Source organism: Scyliorhinus torazame, chromosome 17 (assembly GCF_047496885.1).
Source record: "Scyliorhinus torazame isolate Kashiwa2021f chromosome 17, sScyTor2.1, whole genome shotgun sequence".
Classification (NCBI taxonomy): Eukaryota; Metazoa; Chordata; class Chondrichthyes; order Carcharhiniformes; family Scyliorhinidae; genus Scyliorhinus; species Scyliorhinus torazame.
In genome coordinates this window covers 155775710-155798577 of record NC_092723.1, presented here as the reverse complement: position 1 = coordinate 155798577, position 22868 = coordinate 155775710, and the positions used below count along the sequence as shown (strand labels likewise).

Here is a 22868-nt window from a genome sequence, read left to right as displayed (position 1 = left end):
ATAATCCAGCAGTAATATTAAGACTTGTCCTCCAGAACTTGCTGTGACCCTAGCCAAGCTATTCCAGTACAGCTATAATACTGTCATCTTCTTACCCAGGTATGTCTTGTGCACAAAAAGGTCAAATCCAACCTGTCCAATTACTGCCCCATCAGTCTACTGTTGATCATGAGTAAAGTATGGGAGGGGTCATCAACAGTGCTACCAATTGGCACTTCAGCTTAGCAATAACCTGCACACTTCTCACATTTGGGTTCTACCAGGGCCACTCAGCTCCTGATCTCATCACAGCCTTGGTTCAAACATTGACAAAGAGCTGAACTCCAGAGGGAGGATGCTTCATCAATGACCTTCATCAATGACCTTCCTTACATCATAAAAGGTCAGAAGTGAGGGTGTTTGCTGATGTTCACCATTTGCAACACCTCCGATTTTGAAGCAGGAAGACCTGGACATATTAATATCCATGCTTGGGCTGACAAATGGCAAGTTACATTTGCACCACACAAGTGCCAGGCAATGACCATCTCCAACAAGACCATTGCCCCGTGACTTACAATGGCATCGTTGATTTCCCCTACTATCACCATCCTGCGGGTTGCCATTGACCAGAAACTGAACTAGACTCGCCCTATAAATACTGTGGCTATGAACAGGTCAGAGGCTGAGAATTCTGGGGTGAGCAACTCCCCTCCTGTCCACCATCTACAAGGCACAAGTCAAGTGTGATGGAATACTCTCCACTTTCCTGGATGAATGTAGCTCCAACAACACTCCAGAAGCTTGACACCAGGCAGCACGGCGCAGTGGTTAGCACTGCTGCCTCACAGCCCTGGGTTATCGTACATGTGGAGCACATTCTCCCCGTGTCTGCGTGAGTCTCACCCCCACAATCTAAAAAGACGTGCAGGGTAGATGGATTGGCCACGCTAAATTGCCCTGGAATTGGAAGAAAAAAATTGGGTACTTTAAATTTATAAAACAAAAGCTCAACATCATCCAGGACAAAGCAGCTTGCTTGCCAAGCATTCCGTCCACAAACATTCACTCCATCACCAGTTCACAGTAGCAGCAGTGTACATCGTCCACAAGATGCACTGCAGGAATTCATCAAGCCTCCTGAGACAGCACCTCCCAAACCCATGACCTCAACAATCCAGATCCAGCAAATTCCCTTCCGAACCACTCACCATCCTGACTTGGAAATATATCATCGTTCCTTCACTGTTGCTGGGTCAACATCCGGAACTCCCTTCCAAACAGAACTGTAGATGTACCTGCAATTGCCTTCAAGGCGGCAGCTCACCACCACCTTTCTCAAGGGCAATTAAGAATGGGCAATAAATGCTGGCCCAGCCAGTGCCTTCAACATCCTATGGGAATAAAAAAAAAACCCTTCCTGCGATCTGAAAAACATCCATTCACCACGGCTGCTTCCTGTCACTCAGCCAATTTTGTATCCATGCTGCTACTGTCCCTATTACCCCATGGGCTCCAACTTTGCTGATTAGCCTGTTGGGTGGTATTTTATTAAATGTCTTATGGAAGGCAGTGTTCATCACTTTTAGTACATTATCCTCATCAACCCTTTCTCATCAAAATGCTCAAGTTAGTTAAACATTTATCCTGAAATCTATGCTGGCTTTTCTTGAGTACACAATTGTCCATGTGATTCTGTCCTAGCTTATTGTTTCTTAAAGCTTTCCTAACATCAATGTTAACCCTGATGTTCAACTGTATTGTGTGCTTTTTATAAGCATATGTGCTCACCAGATCTACATGGGTATGTAAAATGGCATGTAATGAAAAACCATTCCAAAGGACCAATGCACAGCTATGATTCGTATGGGCAATTGAGTGAACCTTTCTCTGAACTGACTACCGCATTATGTCCTTTCTAAAATAAGGAGGCCAAAACTTTACAGAGTACTCCCAACATTATCTCACCAATACAATTGTAGTAAAATATCCTACTTTTATATTCCAGTCTCCTTGCAATAAACAACATTGTCTGCCTTCCTCATCATTTGCTGAATCTACACACCAATCCTTCATGTATTGGGATACCCAGATGTCTCTGTACCTCAAGTTCTGCAATCTCCATTTAAATAAAATTTGCTTTTCGATTCTTCCTGACAAGAGGACAAATTCACAATTTCCCACATTATACTTCAAGTGCCAAATTATTTCCACTCACCTCTCCTCTTCACAACCTACTTTCCTACCGGTCATCAGCAAATTTAGCAACCATATATTCAGTCCCTTCATCCAAGTAATTGATCATAAATTGTAAGCAGTTGAGGTCCCAGCACTGATCCCTGTGGTACTCCTCGTCACATCTTGCCAGCCCAAAAATGGCCCATTGCGGTCTACTGTTCACTGTTAGCTAACCAACCCTCTACCCATGCTGGTATATTACTCCCTCCATCATGAACTTTGATTTTGTGTAGTAACCTCTGATGTCACACCTGGCCAAATGTCTTCTGGAAATCCACAGGTTCCACTTCATCCATATTGTTTCTGACTTCCTCACAGCCCTCCAATAAATGATTTATTTCTCAAAACCATGTTGACTCTGCCTGTTCATTAAGTGAAATATTCACTTTTATCACAATTAATTATAATTGACCTGTGATATTACTAGAATCACCTGTAAAATAGTACCAAAAAAGTATGTGGATTGGAGTGAAGAACTCACCACTAGGGCACCAGATAAAATTATTTAATTAACGTACAATCTGTATCAATATAAAATGGGTTGATCATTTCAATAGACTCCGCTCCCCGAAATGGTCTTGATTCTTCTAACAACTGCACACAATGGCTTTTGGGCCATTTTTACTGTTTACAGTACAGAGAGGATAAGCGAGCTGGAGGAAGATTGGGGAGCAGTAGACAATGAGCATCTTGCACACTACATTGTGTAATCTGCTCTGCAGCCAAACAATAAATGTTAGCCTAGCCAGCGACGTCCACATCCCATAAATGAATTTAAAAACTGTTGCTGAGGGTTGGGACTAGAAGTCATTGTCACTTTCGTCAAGCTCCTGTTTGTGAATTCTGCTCGAGGGCTGTTCTGGCTGAATATCAATGCTTTCATCATCATCTTCAGCAATTTCATATTCATCCTCTTCATCTTCAACATCAATCTCACTGTCATCTGAATCCTCCTGAAGAGTAAGATAATTCAGCAACTCATTAACCATTTGCTTTAAACAGAGCATGTCACATAGAAAAGGATGGAGTGTTAACCATGCATTCCAGAGGGGGCAGCACTTTCACTCATCAGTAATCACCTCATCAACCTCATGTGAGGTTTTGGATGGGCTATAAACTGAATTGCAAGCAGATAATGAGGAATTATAGGCTGATACTTGAGTGGGTTCCTCCTGTGGCCTAATGGTATAGGTCATTGAACTGGTAATCTACAGACCGAGAGCAATGCTCTGGGGTTCCAGGCTTGAATACCACCACAGTCTAATAGATGGTCAAATTTGAATCCATCAGCTTCATTTGTCGCCCCTGGCAACAGACTGGCAACCTACTGCAGGAATTACCAGCTATAGAAACAGACAGCACACCTCTAGGTGGGGGGAAAATGTGGAATTGTTCTGAAAGGACAGCTCAAGCTAATGTGCTGGATTTCTGCAGCAGCCTCCCCTGCCCAATGGTTACAAAAGTGAGAAAATCCCACCAATCTGTACCACTGAACCAAAGCTTAAGTGATTAAACACATAGCAGTATAATACATTCTGTTCCTCCAATCTTGGCTGATAGCTAAAGAGCTATATTAACACCAGTGTGAACTACTGGTGGTACTGGCCTGTCTTTGAGGAGGTTCACAGAAATAATCCCATGAATGAAGAGCTTGTCCATAAGACACAGGAGCGGAAGTAAGGCCATTCGGCCCATCGGGTCCACTCCACCATTCAATCATGGCTGATTTCAACTCCATTTACCCGCTCTCTCTCCATAGCCCTTAATTCCTCGAGAAATCAAGAATTTATCAACTTCTGTCTTAAAGGCACTCAACGTCCCGGCCTCCACCGCCCTCTGTGGCAATGAATTCCACAGACCCACCACTCTCTGGCTGAAGAAATGTCTCCTCATCTCTGTTCTAAAGTGACTCCCTTTCATTCTAAGGCTGTCCCCCGGGTCCTAGTCTCCCCTGCTATTGGAAACAACTTCCCTACATCCACCCTATCTAAGCCATTCATTATCTTGTAAGTTTCTATTAGATCTCCCCTCAACCTCCTAAACTCCAATGAATATAATCCCAGGATCCTCAGACGTTCATCGTATGTTAGGCCTACCATTCCTGGGATCATCCGTGTGAATCTCCGCTGGACCCGCTCCAGTGCCAGTATGTCCTTCCTGAGGTGTGGGGCCCAAAATCGCTCACAGTATTCTAAATGAGGCCTAACTAATGCTTTCTAAAGCTTCAGAAGTACATCCCTGCTTTTATATTCCAAGCCTCTTGAGATGAATGACATTGCATTTGCTTTCTTAATTACAGACTCAACCTGCAAGTTTACCTTTAGAGAATCCTGGACTAGGGCTCCCAAGTCCCTTTGCACTTCAGCATTATGAATTTTGTCACAGTTTAGAAAATAGTCCACGCCTCTATTCTTTTTTCCAAAGTGCAAGACCTCGCACTTGCCCACGTTGAATTTCATCAGCCATTTCTTGGACCACTCTCCTAAACTGTCTAAATCTTTCTGCAGCCTCCCCACCTCCTCCATACTACCTGCCCCTCCACCTAACTTTGTATCATCGGCAAACATAGCCAGAATGCCCTCAGTCCCGTCATCTAGATCGTTAATATATAAAGAGAACAGCTGTGGCCCCAACACTGAACCCTGCGGGACACCACTCGTCACCGGTTGCCATTCCGAAAAAGAACCTTTTATCCCAACTCTCTGCCTTCTGCCTGACAGCCAATCGTCAATCCATGTTAGTACCTTGCCTCGAATACCATGGGCCCTTATTTTACTCAGCAGTCTCCCGTGAGGCACCTTATCAAAGGCCTTTTGGAAGTCAAGATAGATAACATCCATTGGCTCTCCTTGGTCTAACCTATTTGTTATCTCTTCAAAGAACTCTAACAGGTTTGTCAGGCACGACCTCCCCTTACTAAATCCATGCTGACTTGTCCTAATCTGACCCTGCACTTCCAAGAATTTAGAAATCTCATCCTTAACAATGGATTCTAGAATCTTGCCAACAACCGAGGTTAGGCTAATTGGCCTATAATTTTCCATCTTTTTCCTTGTTCCCTTATTGAACAGGGGGGTTACAACAGCGATTTTCCAATTCTCTGGGACTTTCCCTGACTCCTGTGACTTTTGAAAGATCATAACTAACGCCTCAACTATTTCTTCAGCAATCTCCTTTAGAACTCTAGGATGTAGCCCACCTGGGCCCGGAGATTTATCAATTTTTAGACCTCTTAGTTTCTCTAGCACTTTCTCCTTTGTGATGGCTACCATATTCAACTCTGCCCCCTGACTCTCCGGAATTGTTGGGATATTACTCTTCTTCTGTGTCTTCTACTGTGAAGACTGACGCAAAGTACTTATTCAGTTCCTCAGCTATTTCCTTGTCTCCCATCACAAAATTACCAGCGTCATTTTGGAGCGGCCCAATGTCAACTTTTGCCTCCCGTTTGTTCTTAATGTATTTAAAGAAACTTTTACTATCATTCCTAATGTTACTGGCTAGCCTACCTTCAAATTTTATCCTCTCTTTCCTTATCTCTCTCTTTGTTATCCTCTTTGTTTTTGTAGCCTTCCCAATCTTCTGACTTCCCACTACTCTTTGCCACATTATAGGCTTTCTCTTTTGCTTTGATGCATTACCTAACTTCCTTTGTCAGCCATGGCTGCCTAATTCCCCCCTCTGATAACCTTTCTTTTCTTTGGGATGAACCTCTGTACTGTGTCCTCAATTACTCCCAGAAACTCCTGCCATTGCTGTTCTACTGTCTTTCCCACTAGGCTCTGCTCCCAGTCAATTTTCGTCAGTTCCTCCCTCATGCCCCTGTAGTTACCTTTATTTAACTGTAACACCTTTACATCTGATTCTACCTTCTTTCTTTCAAATTGGAGATTGAATTCGACCATATTATGATCACTGCCTCCTAAGTGCTCCCTTACTTTAAGATCTTTAATCAAGTCTGGCTCATTACATAACACTAAGTCCAGAATGGCCTGTTCCCTCGTGGGCTCCATCACAAGCTGTTCCAAAAAGCCCTCCTGTAAACATTCAATGAATTCCCTTTCCTTGGGTCCACTGGCAGTATTATTTACCCAGTCCACCTGCATATTAAAGTCCCCCATGATCACTGTGACCTTGCCTTTCTGACATGCACTTTCTATTTCGTGGTGCATTTTGTGCCCCTGGTCCTGACCACTGTTAGGAGGCCTGTACATAACTCCCATTATGGTTTTTTTGCCTTTGTGGTTCCTCAACTCTACCCACACAGACTCCATATCATCTGACCCTATGTCGTTTAGTGCTATTGATTTAATTTCATTCCTAATTAACAAGGCAACCCCGCCCCCTCTGCCCACCTCTCTGTCTTTTCGATAGGTTGTGAATCCCTGGATGTTTAAATGCCAGTCCTGAACCCCCTGCAACCATGTCTCTGTGATGCCTACCACATCATACCTGCCAGTCACAATCTGGGCCACAAGCTCATCTACCTTGTTCCGTACACTGCGCGCATTTAAATATAGCACCTTTAATTCTCTATTGACCGTCCCCTTTTGTTTTCTTAGTGTGGTGGACCTTGGTTTACTGAGCCTTTCCATACACGGTGTTATATTTTGTGGGATGGGGACAATCGTAACCACTCTTGAGTTTTGTCTGTTCGTGTTTTTTTGTATTCCTAAGCAGCTACGCTCCCCGCTGATTACTTCACCTCTTGGTTCCCTGACTTTCCCTTCCCCCCCCAATCTTTAGTTTAAAGTCCTATTGACCACCCTATTTACTCTTTTCGCCAGAACACTGGTCCCAGCTCGGTTCAGGTGGAGACCATCCCAACGGTATAGGTCCCCCCTGTCCCAAAACTGATGCCAGTGTCCCATGAAAAGGAACCCCTCATTCCCACACCACTTTTTCAGCCACGTGTTAACTTCCCTTATTCTTGCCTCCCTATGCCAATTTGCACGTGGCTCGGGCAGTAATCCGGAGATTATGACCCTTGAGGACTTGTTTTTTAATTTGAATCCTAGCTCTTTATAATCTCTAAACAGGTCCTCTTTCCTAGACTTGCCTATGTTGTTGGTACCGACATGGACAACAACTGGATCCTCCCCCTCCCTCTCCAGTATCCTTTCAAGCCGGTCAGAGAGGAGTGGTTGAAGCTCTGGGTCTGTATTCGATGGAGTTCAGAAAGGGAGGGGGGAGGAGGAGGAGGAGGAGGAGGAAGGGGGGGGGGGGGGGGAGAGAAATCACAATGAAACTTACAGAATACTGAGAAGCCGAGATCGAGTGGACGTGGAAATGTTTCCACTAGTAGGAGGGACTGGAACCCGAGGGCACAGCCTCAGAGTGAAGGGACAATCCTTTAAAATGGAGATGTGGAGAACTTTCTTGAGCCAGAGGGTGGTGAATTTGTGGAACTCATTTCCGCAGCAGGCTGTGGAGGCCATGTCATGAATGTCTTTAAGACAGAGATAGAGGCAGCACGGTGGCGCAGTGGGTTAGCCCTGCAGCCTCATGGCGCCGAGGTCCCAGGTTCGATCCCGGCTCTGGGTCACTGTCCGTGTGGAGTTTGCACATTCTCCCCGTGTTTGCGTGGGTTTCACCCCCACAACCCAAAGATGTGCATGCTAGATGGATTGGCCACACTAAATTGCCCCTTAATTGGAAAAAATGAATTGGATACTTTTTTTTTTAAAAAGACCGATAGATAGGGTCTTGATTAATAAGGGGATCAGGAATTTTGGAGAGAAGGCGAGAATGGTGATGAGAAACATATCAGCCATGATCAAATGGCCTAATTCTGCTCCTCGGTCTTATGGTCTAAATGACCTGGAAATTATGAATGAGAAACACCACACAATGACAAGTCCAAGGTTCACCATAGCACAAGTGCTAACTGTGACAATAGTGTATAATTTAACTGCTCAGTGGTACTTAATTTAATATTTAGCCTTGAACCTGCACTGAAGTGAAAAACAAGGAGTAACTGAACAGCTAATGCCACGTGACGATAATGGCTAAAGTATACATCAATATAATTGCAGAATGAGCTACAGCAATAGAATAAAATGCCAAGTCTCTATATCTAAACCAACCTTGCTGCTGCTGGAATTCTTGACTTCCTTTGACTGAGCAGATAATGTTTGGAGCTTTTATGAAAACAATAATGGAAAGCAACAGAAGAAAGAAAAGCAGATTTAAACTCAAAAGAAAACAATCAAACAAAAAGCCACTGATAAAAGTAGTGAGTCTGGGACTTTGTCACTTGTACAGATGCTGTGTCGAAGAAACAAGTTACTACAGCTAACAAAGCATTCCACAATTACACACAATTAACAAGCCACTATCCTAGCACTCAAGCAGGCTGCACAGTGTTTCCTGTTTGGAGTTGATAAAAGGTGGAATCGGGTGCGGTTTACAGGGCAGAGATTGTTGCTTTTTTTGGAGTTGAGATCACCACCAAAACACCAATTACCAAATCGACAGAAAGGATGGGGAGGCAGTAAAATCCAATACTATCACAGCAAAAGGAAAACCAACTGGGAGTTGGTGATCTTACAATCAGCAAAAAAACGAGGATGGTAATGGGGTGATAATGAAGCCATCAGCTGGGAGACTGGACCTGAATCACTCAAACATTGCCTGCATAACTCTTTTTTTGTAAAATATTTTTATTCCCCATTTTCTTAAAAATTTACATCCCACCAACAAGCAGTAAACGGTAACAAATACAAAGTCAATTCCCCTATCAACAACAACGATCCCATCCTCCCACCCCAAACAACGACCCACCTGACAATATAAGCATCAAATAAAACAAACCCTCCCACGGTGGGACAAACAAAGGAGAAAAAAAAAGAATCTTGAATGGCCTATGGTCATCGTTGACCTATAGAGTCCCCCCCTCCCCCTAACATTCAATGCCATCCAATCCCCGAAAGAGTACCGTAAATGACCCCCACGCATTGCAAGCCCCCCCCCCCCCCCCAACTCCTCCCCTTCCTCTTACAAAACTCCTCCCTCCAACCTCTGTTCCTTCCCCCACAACTTTCCACCCCGGCGAGACTCATCGGAACTTGTTCTGCCGGGTTCCGATGGCCACAGCCCCTCCCCCACCTCACTCCCATTCACTGCCGGCTAAAACCAGCCAGCGTGGAGGCCCCCGCCCGGGACCTGCGTAACTCTTGCTCACAGGTTGAATGTGACAACATAAAAGGTGCAAATAAAAGTTTATTCGTCAAATTGCTTTCTTGGCAAGAGACCTCCATTCCCAGGCTCCCAACTGTCCACCCCTCCCCCTCCTCGCTGAAGGACTCTCGGCTGTTCTTTACACGGGATGCATTAGAGCAGTTGCAGATGCAGGATGACTTGATCAGTTGCAAAGGGTCAGAGGCTGCTAGAATCCACAGTCAAAACAGAGTTAATGTGTAATTGTATAATCTACTACAGGATCACGAAACACAAGGCTCTAAAGCAGCAAGAGTCTCTCACCTCATCCTCTGTATCACCTCCGTGCATTGTCCCAACCACTCGACCACCAACTCTGCCTGTGAATGTTAAATTAATTCTTAGAGGAGTCCAGATATCTCATTGCTTTTGTATCTTATAAAATATTAAAATGCTAGATGTTTGAGCCTCAAGCATGAAACCAGTGAGCATATTTCAATCTGGAAGGTTTACTGTCTGAGCAAAGATTAAAATTTGAGTGGAAGCAAGTACAGTTTACAGGGCAGGTGTGTGAGGTGGTGTCAACAAATTTAAAAGAAATGTTGATCACAAGTTTCAATCCATTTGCAACAATGGGTATTATTGAAATGCTGCTGATCATGGCTAACCGGTGTCACCAAGTAGTTGACTGCAGGTTCAAAAGTCTCGAAAGATCAGCAATATCACTGTTCCTTGGAGAAATCCTAGCAGTGAACCTGAACTAGAATCTTTATGGGGGAAAAACATGATTCGAGAGAGAAGGTAATGAGGGGGACAAGGGTTTGAGACTCAAACCTAGGCAATGGACCCTGTTTATTCATGGTAATCATTCAAACTGGGTAAATTGTTATCCAGCAAAAGGCCAGGCTCTATGGTTCACACCCCATAATAAAAGTGCAAGTTCAGTATATGATCCTCCACTGAGGCCCTGACAAAGCCACCTTACCACAGGTCAATGTACCATGGGATATCAAGACCATTCCTGGCAGCACCATTGACAGGACAATTCCTTACATCTATTGGGTGATGGGATTAAAATTATATAAAAGATCAATTTGTTACTCCTGCATTAAAAGCAGGTAAACTATCAGATCTCCAATTTAAATGATTAACTGAGTAATATTGAAGCAATATGTTGTAAGGGCAGTGACTACAGCATTCTAGATACTGGCACAAGTTGCACACATTCTGGTTCTGCAGATGATGTGAGGAAGGCCATCAAACAGATACCAGGGTAAACCATCAGAGCTCCAAGGAGAGAGTAAGCAAAATGGAAATGGTTGCCGCAGAAATAGCAGCCAGGGGAGAACTCAAGGTTCTGGTGAAAGGTTACAGACTTGGAAATATTCAGTTTGTTTCATCCAGAGTCTTGCTTTTGTTTCTCAATAGGGACAGGCGCTAGATTAGAACAAACACTGATAAAACCACAATCAAAGTACGGTGGACAGAACATATTATAAAGCCGGATTGTCAGCAACTTCAAGAGGGATTGGGACAGGCTTTTGGTGAAGGAAGTGTTTGGGTTGTGATCTTCGACACTGGTTCTGCACATTCCCATTTACCAGGTATCGTGGTCTGCAGAGAGTTCTAGTGCTTGCCAACTGTCTCTATAAGGGATGTGTTTGAAGCCTTTATGCTAAACTCCATTAGAACAGCATTAATAAGGGGAGCACGGTGGCGCAGTGGCCTCACGGCGCTGAGGTCCCAGGTTTGATCCTGGCTCTGGGTCACTGTCTATGTGGAATTTGCATATTCTCCCCAGTCTTTGCGTGGGTTTCACGCCCACAACCCAAAAATATGCAAGCTAGGTGGATTGGCCATGCTAAATTGCCCCTTAATTGGAAAAAAATGAATTGGGTACTCTAAATTTAAACAAAAAAAAAAAAAAAAAAAAAAAAGAACAGCATTAATAAAGCCTCCCTGAAACAAAAAGGTACCACATACCCTGAATGGGCAGCTCCCTGGTGAGCCGTGGTTTCAGTGGTCTTCTATCTTCTAGATCACTATCTGAGCCTTCATCTTCCTGTATCTCATTGTCAGAATCATCATCTTTCCCTATTGGAAGGTAGAATACTTGGTTAGAATCAACAATTTGTATTCCTTTAACACCTTTAACACAGTAAAACATCCTAGGGCACCTCATAAGAGCGTTAACAAACATAATCTGACACTAAAGCAATATTAGGGCAGGTAACTAAAAGCTTAGTTAAAGAGGTAGGTTTAAAGGAGTGATTTAAAGAAGGAAAGGGATTTAGGAAATAACTGCAGATCTTAGGTACCAGGCAGCTGAAGGTATGGCCGGCGATTTGGAGTGATTAAAATTGGACAGACGCAAGAGGTTAAAATAAGAGTGTCGTGTTATGTACTCTGGGATAACACAGGCTGCAACTGGATGCAGCTTTAACCAAAAGATACTCCAGAACTTGAAGTTAGTTCAATCTGATTTATTGAACCAGTAGCACAGTTCTCTATGAGTTCGACTCTCTGCTAACCTAAGAATGGTTACTCAGTCTGACTGAACCAGACTAGCTCTTAGCCACGTGCTGGAGGTGTGATACTGTAAATACACCCTGACTCACTCTGTAGATGTTCATCAGTGGAAAGAGGCGGAGTGTGAGCGCCTCATGCCTTTTATAGTGAGATACCACCCGAGTGTCTTACCTGCTCATTGGTCATGTCCTGTTCTCTGTGTTCATTAGCTGCCTGTCTGTATATCATTATCTGCATGTCTGCATATCATGACAAAGAGTAGGGGGCACGTTGGCGCAGGGGTTAGCACTGCTGCCTCACGGCGCCGAGGACCAGGTTCGATCCTAGCCCTGGGTCACTGTCCGTGTGGACATTCCCCCCCGTATCTGCGTCGGTCTCACCCCACAACCCAAAGATGTGCAGGGTAGATGGATTGGCCACGCTAAATTGCCCCTTAATTGGGAAAAGAAATGAGGAGTATAGATATCTTGGAGGGATGTAGAACTGGAGTATATTAAAGATGAGGCGGGTAGTGATAGGGATGAGAATTTTGAAATAGAGGTGTTGCTTAAAACTGAGCCAATATATGGCGGCGAGCATGGTGTCAATGCGTGCACAGGACGTCAGCAGCAGGGCTTTAGGTGAACTTAGGTTTATGGAGAGTGGAAGATGAGAAGCCAGCTAAGAGCTTTTTGAAGCAGTCAAGTCTAGGGTAACAAAGTCATGCATGAGGGTTTCAGCGCCTGAGGTGCAGAGTCGGGTAATGTTTTTTTAATTTAATCCCTAATAATTACCCTTGAACAGAATGGCTTGCTAGGCCATTTCAAAGACCATTTAAGAGTCAACCACATTGGAACTGCAGTCACATGTACAGGTAAGGATGGCACTAAAGGACATTAATGAATCAGATGGGTTTTTACAACAATCAACAATGGTTTCATGGTCATCATTAGGGTTTTAATTCCAGATTTTTTATTGAATTTAAATATTCACCATACGCCATGGCGGGATTGGAACCCGGGTCCCCAGGATATTACACTGGGTTTCTGGATTACTAGCCGATTACTAATATCACAACGCCACTATTCACGTGACAGCACAAATGTGATCAGAAGCTCTTCTCTGGGTCAAATACAACACCAAGAATGCAGTCTAGTTCAGTCTCAGACAGTTTCCAGGGAGAGGAATGGGGTTTGTGGTATGGACTGAGATGAGTTTCATCTTTCAAATATATAGGTGGAGGAGGTACTAGATGCTGGACAAGCAATCTGATAATTTTGAGGTAGCGGAGCAGTCGAGGGAGTGATGATGAGCTAGAGTTAGGTGTCACCAGCATACATGTGAAAACTGACAGTTTTTGGACAGAGGATGTTGACATGAGGCAACATGTAGATGAGAAATAAGAGGGTCAACGATTGATTCTTGAGGACACTAGAAGTGGGAATAGATCCCCTTGAAGCTAATTATCTGGCAACAACTGGATATAGATAAGAATAGAAACAGTAGAGTGTGAATTAGCCAAGCGCAGTCCCAACCAGCTGGATAGCAGAGCAGAGGTTTTAGAGGAGGATGGCGTTGTCAACTATGTCAAAAGTTGCAGATTGATAGAGAAGGATGAGGGATAATAATTTGCCTTTTGTCACAGTCACATAAGATGAAATTTGTGACTTGAAAAGAGCCCCGTAATTTTTGTACTAAGAGAGCAAACCCGACTGCAGAGATTCAAAGAGCTCCAGGAAAGGTGTGCACGCTCAGGATATTGAAGAGGAAAGGAAGGTTGGAGATGAGGGTGACAGTTGCAAGGAGAGAGAGATCAAGGGTTGGGGTTTATTGAGGAGGGGCTGATGATGACAGATTTGAAGGAGATAATGGTACCTGAAGAGAAGAAACAGTTAAGTTTTTAAGTTGCTTTGATATTACATTCTGGATCTATGGAAATTCCAGTGTACTGAGTCCAGTTCTAATTGTTCTGCCAGCTTGTGTGAACCAACTTGAAAAGCAATCCCAGTACAGAGACTGGCTGTGACAGCTTGGTCAGTGCACCAAGATATAACATTGCAATGTCATCACAATGAGAGGTCACTCGCATCTCGTGCTCCTCTTCCATGTTAGTGTCCCAGGAGAGATGGGACTGAGGCTGGAACAGCAGCTTACTGAGCCCCAGGGCAGGCACAACTGAGGCTGGAATAGTTCCTTGCGGAGCACTGGAAGGGTGGCACCAGTCCATGCTTCATGTGTGATAGTCTTAAAAAGATTAAACACCTGTTGATGCTTCTCAGTTTCGGTACTCGGGACACAAAATAACTTGCATTTCTCTTGTACCTTTCTGAATTTCAGGATGTCCCAAAGTGCTTCACAGCCCCTGTAATACTTTTGGAGTGTCACCGTAATGTCGGGAAATGTGGCTCATACATAACTATTCTAATAATAATCTTTATTAGTGTCACAAGTAGGCTTACATTAACACTGCAATGAATGGGCAGCACAGTGGCACAGTGGTTAGCACTGCTGCCTGAAGGCACTGAGGTCCTAGGTTCGATCCCGGCTCTGGGTCACTGTCTGTGTGGAGTTTGCACATCCCCCCCCCCCCCGTGTTTGCGTGGGTTTCGCCCCCACAACCGAAAGATGTGCAGGATAGGTGGTTTGGCCACGCTGAATTGCCGCTTAATTGGAAAAAATGAATTGGGTACTCTAAATTTATTTTTTTAAAACACTGCAATGGAGTTACTGTGAAAATCCCCTAGTTCGGATACACTATGGGAGAATTCAGAATGTCCAATTCACCTAACAGCGCACGTCTTTCGGGACTTGTGGAAGGAAACCGGAGCGTCCGGAAGAAACCCATGCAGATACGAGGAGAACATACATACTCCGCACAGACAGTGACCCAAGCCGGGAATCGAACCCGGGTCCCTTGTGCTGTGAAGCAACAGTGCAAACCATTATACTAGTTATATATTATTGGGGCAGCACGGTGGCGCAATGGTTCAATCCCAGCCCTGGGTCACTATCTGTGTGGAGTTTGCACATTCTCTCCATGTCTGTTTGGGTCTCACCCCCACAACCCAAAGATGTGCAGGGTAGGTAGATTGGCCACGCTAAAACTGCCCCTTAATTGGAATTTTATAAGAGTCATCCACAGATTGCACATCAGACATATACACATATATTACGAAAGGCATTGTATACTGTATACTGTGTTTGAAATTCATACTATTCTCTGAACTTAAGCTGACAGCTCTACTATGTCCAACTCATTGAACAATGATCAGTTATCAATACAGCTGGTTACACACAGGTTCACTCACATCCAACAGCCAGTTACTTTCTATCAAAGCAAAACAGAGTTAAACAGTTGAAATAATTAATAAATGAAAAGCAGAACAGAATGTCACTTTACCCGAACTTTTCATCAGCCTCTTCTCCTCTTCCTTCAGTTTATTCTGCATCAGACGCAATGTGTTTTCAGTTTCCTGGAAAATGGGTATTGGTTACAACAGGACAGTCACTTGACAAAGAGTCAAAGATTGAACAATTATTATAACCGAAAACTCAGTTTTGAAATGACTGAATTAATGTCAGAACTTAAAAACATTTACTGAAGAGAGGTTGAGCAGCTAGAGTGACGAGCAAAACACCAAGTCTGCGAGAAGCAGGACCCCTCAACAACACCGATATTTATACAGCAGCTTTAATATGATAAAATGTCTCAAGGCACACACAGGACATCATAAAATAAGTACAACATCAAGCCATCTAAGGAGATATTAGGTTAAGTGACCAAAGGTATGGTCAAGAGTTAGGTTTTAAAGAATGTCTTAAAGAAGGAAAACAAGGTAGCCAAAGAGATGTAGGGAGGGTGTTACAGAACTTGGAGCCTGGGAAACTGATGGCTCAGCCACCACTGGTGGAGCAATTAAAACGGAGGGTGCACAAGAAGCCAAAATTAAAGGGGCTCAGATATAGAGTCACAGAGTCATACAGAGACTGCATCGATAATAATACACTCAATCTATACTAATTGCACTCTCCAGAACTTGGCCCATAGCTCGAATGTTATGACATTTCAAGTGCTCATCCACATACCTTTTAATGGTTGTGAGGTTTCCCGCATCTACTACCTTCCCAAGTGCATTCCAGACTCCCACCATCCTCTGGGTGAAAATGGTTTTCCTCGAATACCGACCAAACCTCCTGCCCCTACCTTAAAATTATGTCCCCTTGTTCTTGATCCTTCCAACTAAAGGGAACAGCTGCTTCCTACCCACCCTGTCCATACACCACAATTATGACACCACTCAGCCTTCTCTGCTCTAAAACAACCCGAGTCTATCCAGCCGCTCTTCATAGCTCAAATGCTCCATCCCAGGCAACATCCAGGTGAATCTCCTCTGCACCTTCTCCAGTGCAATCGCATCCTTCCTATAGTGAGGTGACCAGAACTGCACACAGTACTCCAGCTGTGGCCTATGTCATAACACCCTGGGCTAGTATGCGGTCAATTGCAACCCCATTTGACGCACAGTTGCAACAGAAGTGAAATTAGATGTTGTTTTAAAATACCGGAGGACCAATAAACTGCAGTCACCAGGTTTGTAAATTTAACACAAATAGCCTTATTATTCAACAGTAATACAATTAAACTGTCAAAAATGTAACTGACTACCTAACACCCTTCTAACTCTCCCCACTCTGTATATGCACACAGATAACAGAGGGAAAGGGTGGTGAAGAGAGAAGAAAATAATGATAAAAGGATAAAGGATCTGATGCACCAGGATGGCTTCCAGTTTAGGTCTTTCAGGAGTTCAAGCTTTTGTTTCGATACTTTTTCCTTCTAGACTTGAGATGGTTTTCTCTGGGTGTCTACTTTTTTTTGTAGATTAAAGATAATTTCAAATATATAGTAACGATGCACCAAAAACTCACTAGTTTTAGAATAATAAAACAGTTTGTTACTTCAGTAGAGAGAGAGAGAATTCCTTCTTCTTTCAAGGTCTAATTACTTATGCCCATTCACTCAGAAGCAGCACACAGGAACCAATCGCTGACTGTTGTTAGAGAGAACACTCTGTCAGCACGGTAGCATTGTGGATAGCACAATTTCTTCACAGCTCCAGGGTCCCAGGTTCGATTCCGGCTTAGGTCACTGTCTGTGCGGAGTCTGCACATTCTCCCCGTGTGTGCGTGGGTTTCCTCCGGGTGCTCCGGTTTCCTCCCATAGTCCAAAGATGTGCAGGTTAGGTGGATTGGCCATGATAAATTGCCCTTAGTGTCCAAAATTGCCCTTAGTGTTGGGTGGGGTTACTGGGTTATGGGGATAGTGTGGAGGTGCTGACCTTGGGTAGGGTGCTCTTTCCAAGAGCCGGTGCAGACTCGATGGGCCGAATGGCCTCCTTCTGCACTGTAAATTCTATGATAAAACACTGTCCCTGGCCAGCCCATATCAAGACAATCAAACTAACTTCCTCCAAACCTGGTTCTTAGGATTCACTGGACATTGACGAGTCTGTTTTCTCCTCTCCGAAAACACTGTCCTGATTAGATAGCTGCCTCAGCGAGAGTCCACTGCTTAAAGGTACATTCCAATTATGGGTCCATGGACCCAAAAAAATAAATAAATAAAATAAATGGGAACAAAGAGAAATCAAAAGGAAGTACTCCAGAACACCTAAACAATGTTTTGTCCAGCTCCAACATGACCTCCCTTCTCTTATAATCTATTGCACGATGGATAAAGACAAGTGCCTCTATGCCTTCGTAACTACTCTATTAACCTATCTTGCCACCTTCAGGGTTCTATGAACAAGCACCCCAAGATCCCACTGTTGCTCTGATCTTCCTAGTCTTGTTACTCCTTCAAAAGTGCATCACCTCACGCTTCAAGGTTAAATTTCATCTGCCACTGATCTGCCCATCTGACCAATCTGTATTAATCTTCCAACAACCCAAGATCTTCATCGTCATTACTAACAACCCTGCCAATCTTTGTGTCATCCACAATCCACCGCCACCCCCCACCCCTGACATTCTCATCTATGTTATTTATATATCATAAACAATAAGGGACCCAGCACTGATCCCTATAGTACGCCACTGGACACCAGCCTCCAGTCACACAAACAGCCTCTACCACCATCCTCTCTCTATCTCCTGCCACTAAGCCAGTTTTGGATCCATCTTGCCAAGTTACCCAGGATCTCATGTGCTTTTTTACCTTCTTTATCAGTTTTTCATGTAGGACTTTGTCAAAAGCTTTGTTGAAATCCATATAAACTACGCCAACTACACTACCCTCATTTACACACCCGTAGCATCCTAAAAAAATGAGTTAAGCATGACCTCCCTCTGACAAAGCCACGCTGACCCTCTCTGACCAAACCCCGTCTCTCCAAGTGGAGATTAATTCTCTCCTTCAGAATTTTCCCCAACAGTTTCCCTACCACTGGTCTGTAATTCCCTTGGTTTATCTCTACCACCCTTCTTGAAAAGTGGAAACTCATTAGCTGTCCTCCAATCCCCTGGCACCTCCCCTGTGGCCAGAGAGGAATTAATAATTTGGGTCAGAGCCCCTGTAATTTCCTCCCTTGCGTCCCACAACAGCTGGGGATACAACCCATCTGGATCTGGGCATTTGTCCACTTTTAAGCCCACTAAAACCTCCAATACCTCCTGACTCCATGTTAAACAGTTCAACAACCTCAGAGTCCCTCTTACCAAATTCTGTACCTACATCCTCCTTCTCCTGAAGACAGATGTGAAATACTCATTTAACACTCTACCAATGTCGTCCTGCTCCACACACAGATTGCCCTCTTGGTCACTAATGTGTTTTACTCTTGACATACTTATAGAATATCTTGGGATTCTCCCTAATCTTGCGCACTAGTATTTTTTTCATGCCTCCTCTTTACTCTCCTAATTGCTTTCTTAAGTTGCCTCCTGCACTTTCTAAATTCCACTAAGGCTACCGCTGATCTGCTCCACTTGTTCCTGCTAACAGCCTTTCTTTCATATTGTCCTGAATATTCCTAGACATCCAGGGTTCTCGGGGTTGTTGCACCTACATTTCACCCTAAAAGACTGCTGTGGGACTGGTGGAGATTACAGACATTGGGAGGATGAGGCCATAGAGAGATTTGAAAACAAACATGAACATTTTCAAATCAAGACGTTGCTCAACCAGAAGTCAGTGTAGGTCAGCTAGCATACAGGCAAATGAGGAATGGAACTTGCTGTGAGTTAAGACATAGGCAGCAGAGTTTCAGATGACCTCAAGTACATGGAGGGACAAAGTTACTAGGACAAAGCTTAACTTTACAGTTCTCCAGAAACTTTTCTTCAACTTTTGTGATGGCAAACTGCACCTTGCATTTCCGCTACAACTTCCTTAGTTAGTTATCTGCCGTCACCTACCTCAAACCTTTCCTGTTCCATCCTGTGCAGGTCTTCAAGCTGCTGCTCCAGGTAGCACAAGTTACGGAACTTTTCGACATAGATCTCATACTGTTTCTGGAGCTCCTCTTCAATCTTTTCATATTCATCCATAAAGGCCGGCCTGAGGTGAAAGAAAAGCCAAAGAATCTTTACATGTAAAAACACAATTCTCCAATCATCTCACTGCTGTGTAGTAAATGGTAGACCAGTCAGTTCTAGTTGGATGATATTTTGCTGGTTTGCAATTCCTCATGCTGTTTGCAGGGCAGCAAATCTTTAATATTAGCCGATTAAAATGATCAACTTTCCCAACTATTGAGAAACAGATCCAATTATTTAAGGTCACTAAAAATTCACACGGTGCTGAGGTCCCAGGTTTGATCCCGGCCCCGGGTCACTGTCCGTGTGGAGTTTGAGCATTCTACCCGTGCTTGCGTGGGTCTCACCCCTACAACCCAAAAAATGTGCAGGCTAGATGGATTGGGGGGAAAAAAATAATTGGGTACTGTAAAATTTAAAAGAAAACAGTTACTAAAAATTCTGAATGATTCCATAGTTTGGAACACCAGCCCACTATGTTAATGCAATTGAAATCTGAAGTTTACAAACATCTATTGGAACACATCATGGTTGGAAAATTGAGGTTACTGAATCTCCCATACAAGGCATCAAGGATTAATACTGGTGCATTTTCACCTCACTAGAGTGCATAATGAACTAATGTACATCACATGATATTATTGCACGCAAATTTGTTATTTCTCTGGTCACAGGGGAGGTGCCAGAGGACTGGAGGACACCTAACATTACTGAACATTTTTAAAAACTCATTTTATGGGATGTGGGTGTCACAGGCTAGGTCAGCATTTATTGCTCATCCCTAATTGCCTTTAAGACGGTGGTGGCGAGCTGCCTTCTTGAGCTTCTGCAGTCTCTGTGGTGTAGTTAGCATAGTGCTGTTTGGGAGTGAGTTCCAGGATTTTGATCCAGTCACAGTGAAGGAACGGCAATATATTTCCAAGTCAGAATCATGAGTGGCTTGGAGGGGAACTTCCAGGTGGTAATGTTCCCAGGTGTCTGATGCCCTTGTCCTCCTAGATGCAAGCTGTCTTGGGTTTGGGAGGAGCTGCTTAAGGAGCCTTGGTGAGTTTGTGCAGTGCATCTTGTAAATGGCACAGACTGCTGCTACTGCGGACCGATGGTGGTGGGAGTGAATGTTTGTGGATGAGATGCCAATCAAGCAGGTTGCTTTGTCCTGGACATGGATGTAATTACCTGTTTTTTTTTCTTTATTTGTTCATGGGATGCAAGCATTGCTGGCTGGGCAAGCATTTATTGCTCATCCCTGAGGGCACTGAAGAGTCAACCATATTGTTGAGGGTCTAGAGTCTCAAAAGGCCAGACCAGGTAAGGATGGCAAATTTCCTTCCTAAACGATATTAGTGAATCAATGGGTTTTCATGACAATTGACAATGGTGTTATGGTTGTCATTAGACTTTTAATTCCAGATTTTTTATTGAATTCAAATTCCACCAACTTCCTTGGTGGGATTCGAACCCAGGTCGCCAGAGAATTACCCCGGGTCTCTGGATTACTAGTTCAGTGACAATACCACACCACTGCCTCCCCATACGGTTAATATGGAGCAAACAAGGGCAGCATGCCGGCGCAGTGGTTAGCACTGGTGCATCAGAGCACTGAGGACCCAGGTTCGATCCCAGCCCCGGGTCATTGTCCATGTAGAGTTGCACATTCTCTCCGTGTCTGCGTGGGTCGCACCCCCACAACCCAAAAAGATGTGCAGGATAGGTGGATTGGCACGTTAAATTGCCCCTTAATTGGAAAAAATAGTTGGGTATTCTAAACTTTTAAAAAAACATGGACCAAACAATTTTTCTGTTCCAAACTGCACAAGTCTCAGTCTAAACAGAATTGTGAGGAAGATTGATTCCATGATTCCATAAATCTACTGAGTACCAAATTCCAGTCCTTTCATTATTGTGGCACCAAGTATGTCACCTACACGTCGAGCTGCATTTCTTAGGTTAGGCTAGCAGTTTTGCTGGGTGCAACTGGAAGCAGATTAATGGTGAATGATTTTGATAAAATTATTTTGATTAAAATCTCAACTGTTTGAGTGGCACGATGACCCAGTGGTTAGCACTGCTGCCTACGGCTATGAGGACCCGGGTTCGATCCTGGCTCAGTGTCACTGACTGTATGGAGTTTGCACATTCTCCCCATGTCTACGTGGGTTTCACCCCCACAACCCAAAGATGTGCCGATTAGGTGGATTGGCCACACTAAATTGCACCTTAATTGGAAAAAAATAATTGGGTACTTTAAATTTTTTTTAAAAGTCTGAACTGTCCATTTATATCACCTACTGCCCCAACCTATTGTAATAAAATTGATCATTGTACATGCTTCCACCACTCTTCTGGACTACCCTATGTGCAGGCACTGTCAGCTATGAAAATGTTGTTTGAGCACAATGTGCAGGGACAACAGATGGTGGAATCTGTTTCCTGCCAACACCATCAATTCAGTGAAAAAAAACACCTTCACAAAGGGACTATCTCTCCCTCCACCAAACTTCACTCCCCAACCCCTTCAATTGAAGCTACTTGAAATCCACGCAATGTTCTCTTTTTATCATGCAAGGTCCATGAATGGAACAGCAAGGTTGTGATTGGTCATTTGTAAAAGCCAGTGCACAAATCAGGAGACTATCTGCCATTTCAGAGTCTAACCTGACACTCTGCAAGGTCTGTAGTCGCTTCTTACTCCTCTCCAGCTCCATCTTCTTCTTTTCAATCTTAGCCTCCAGGTTTGCTTCATCAGAGGCAACATTGTTCAGCATTTCCTTGGTCTTTTGTACTTGCTCCTGGCATAGAAACAGCAGTATAATATTGTGTGTTTCCAATAATAGAAACATTACCCCAGGTGGCTACTCCAATCCCTAAAATCACTGGCTCAAAATATCCCCTGAATAAATCTGGCAATTGCTCCCAGGAGGGAAGAGGACAAAAATCAGGATGTGGGAATCACCTGCGAACTGGAAGCTTTCGGTCATTGAATGCTCAGTCCAATATCCACGAACATCAGCATGAGTCAAAAATAAGACTTACATTTATAGAACGCTTTTCACAACCACCAGATGTCTCAAAGTACTTTATAATGAATTAAGTACTTTTGAAAGGAGTCACTGTTGTAATGTAGGAAACATGGCAGCCAACTGCACGCAGCAAGCTTCCATGACCAGCAATGCAATAATGACCAGATAATCTGTATTTGTGAAATTGATTGAAGAACAAATATTGGCCAAGACATTCTCCTGTTCTTCTTCAAAATAGTGGCACCGGGCCTTGATTTAACTTTTCATTCGAAAGGTAGCCTCCAACGGTGTAGCACTTCCCAGTACTTGAGTGGAGTGGAGGGCTTGTGTTTATGCTCAAGTCACGGAACAGGACTTATTAAAAGAAAACAAGAAAACAAAGCAAGATCAACGTTGGCTATTTTTAAAAAATAAATATTTTCATTCTCC

At 43.7% G+C, this 22868-nt stretch overlaps 1 protein-coding gene across 7 annotated transcripts in view; it reads right to left on the bottom strand.

Moving 5' to 3' along the window:
- Positions 1–2706: 2706 nt before the first annotated feature.
- cluap1 (clusterin associated protein 1) overlaps positions 2707–22868 on the bottom strand; it is a 32497-nt gene continuing 12335 nt past the window's right edge. For 5 of the 7 annotated variants that reach the window (XM_072481355.1, XM_072481351.1, XM_072481354.1 and 2 more), the window contains exons 7-13: positions 22075–22208; positions 19300–19441; positions 15284–15356; positions 11359–11469; positions 9700–9755; positions 8304–8357; positions 2707–3170 (exon numbers count right to left, since the gene is read on the bottom strand). In XM_072481355.1, the coding sequence (XP_072337456.1) occupies positions 3018–3170; positions 8304–8357; positions 9700–9755; positions 11359–11469; positions 15284–15356; positions 19300–19441; positions 22075–22208 (723 nt within the window). In that variant the 3' untranslated portion in view covers positions 2707–3017. The remainder of the gene's footprint in view (positions 3171–8303; positions 8358–9699; positions 9756–11358; positions 11470–15283; positions 15357–19299; positions 19442–22074; positions 22209–22868) is intronic. The other 2 variants (XM_072481356.1, XM_072481352.1) reach the window with 1 other exon arrangement.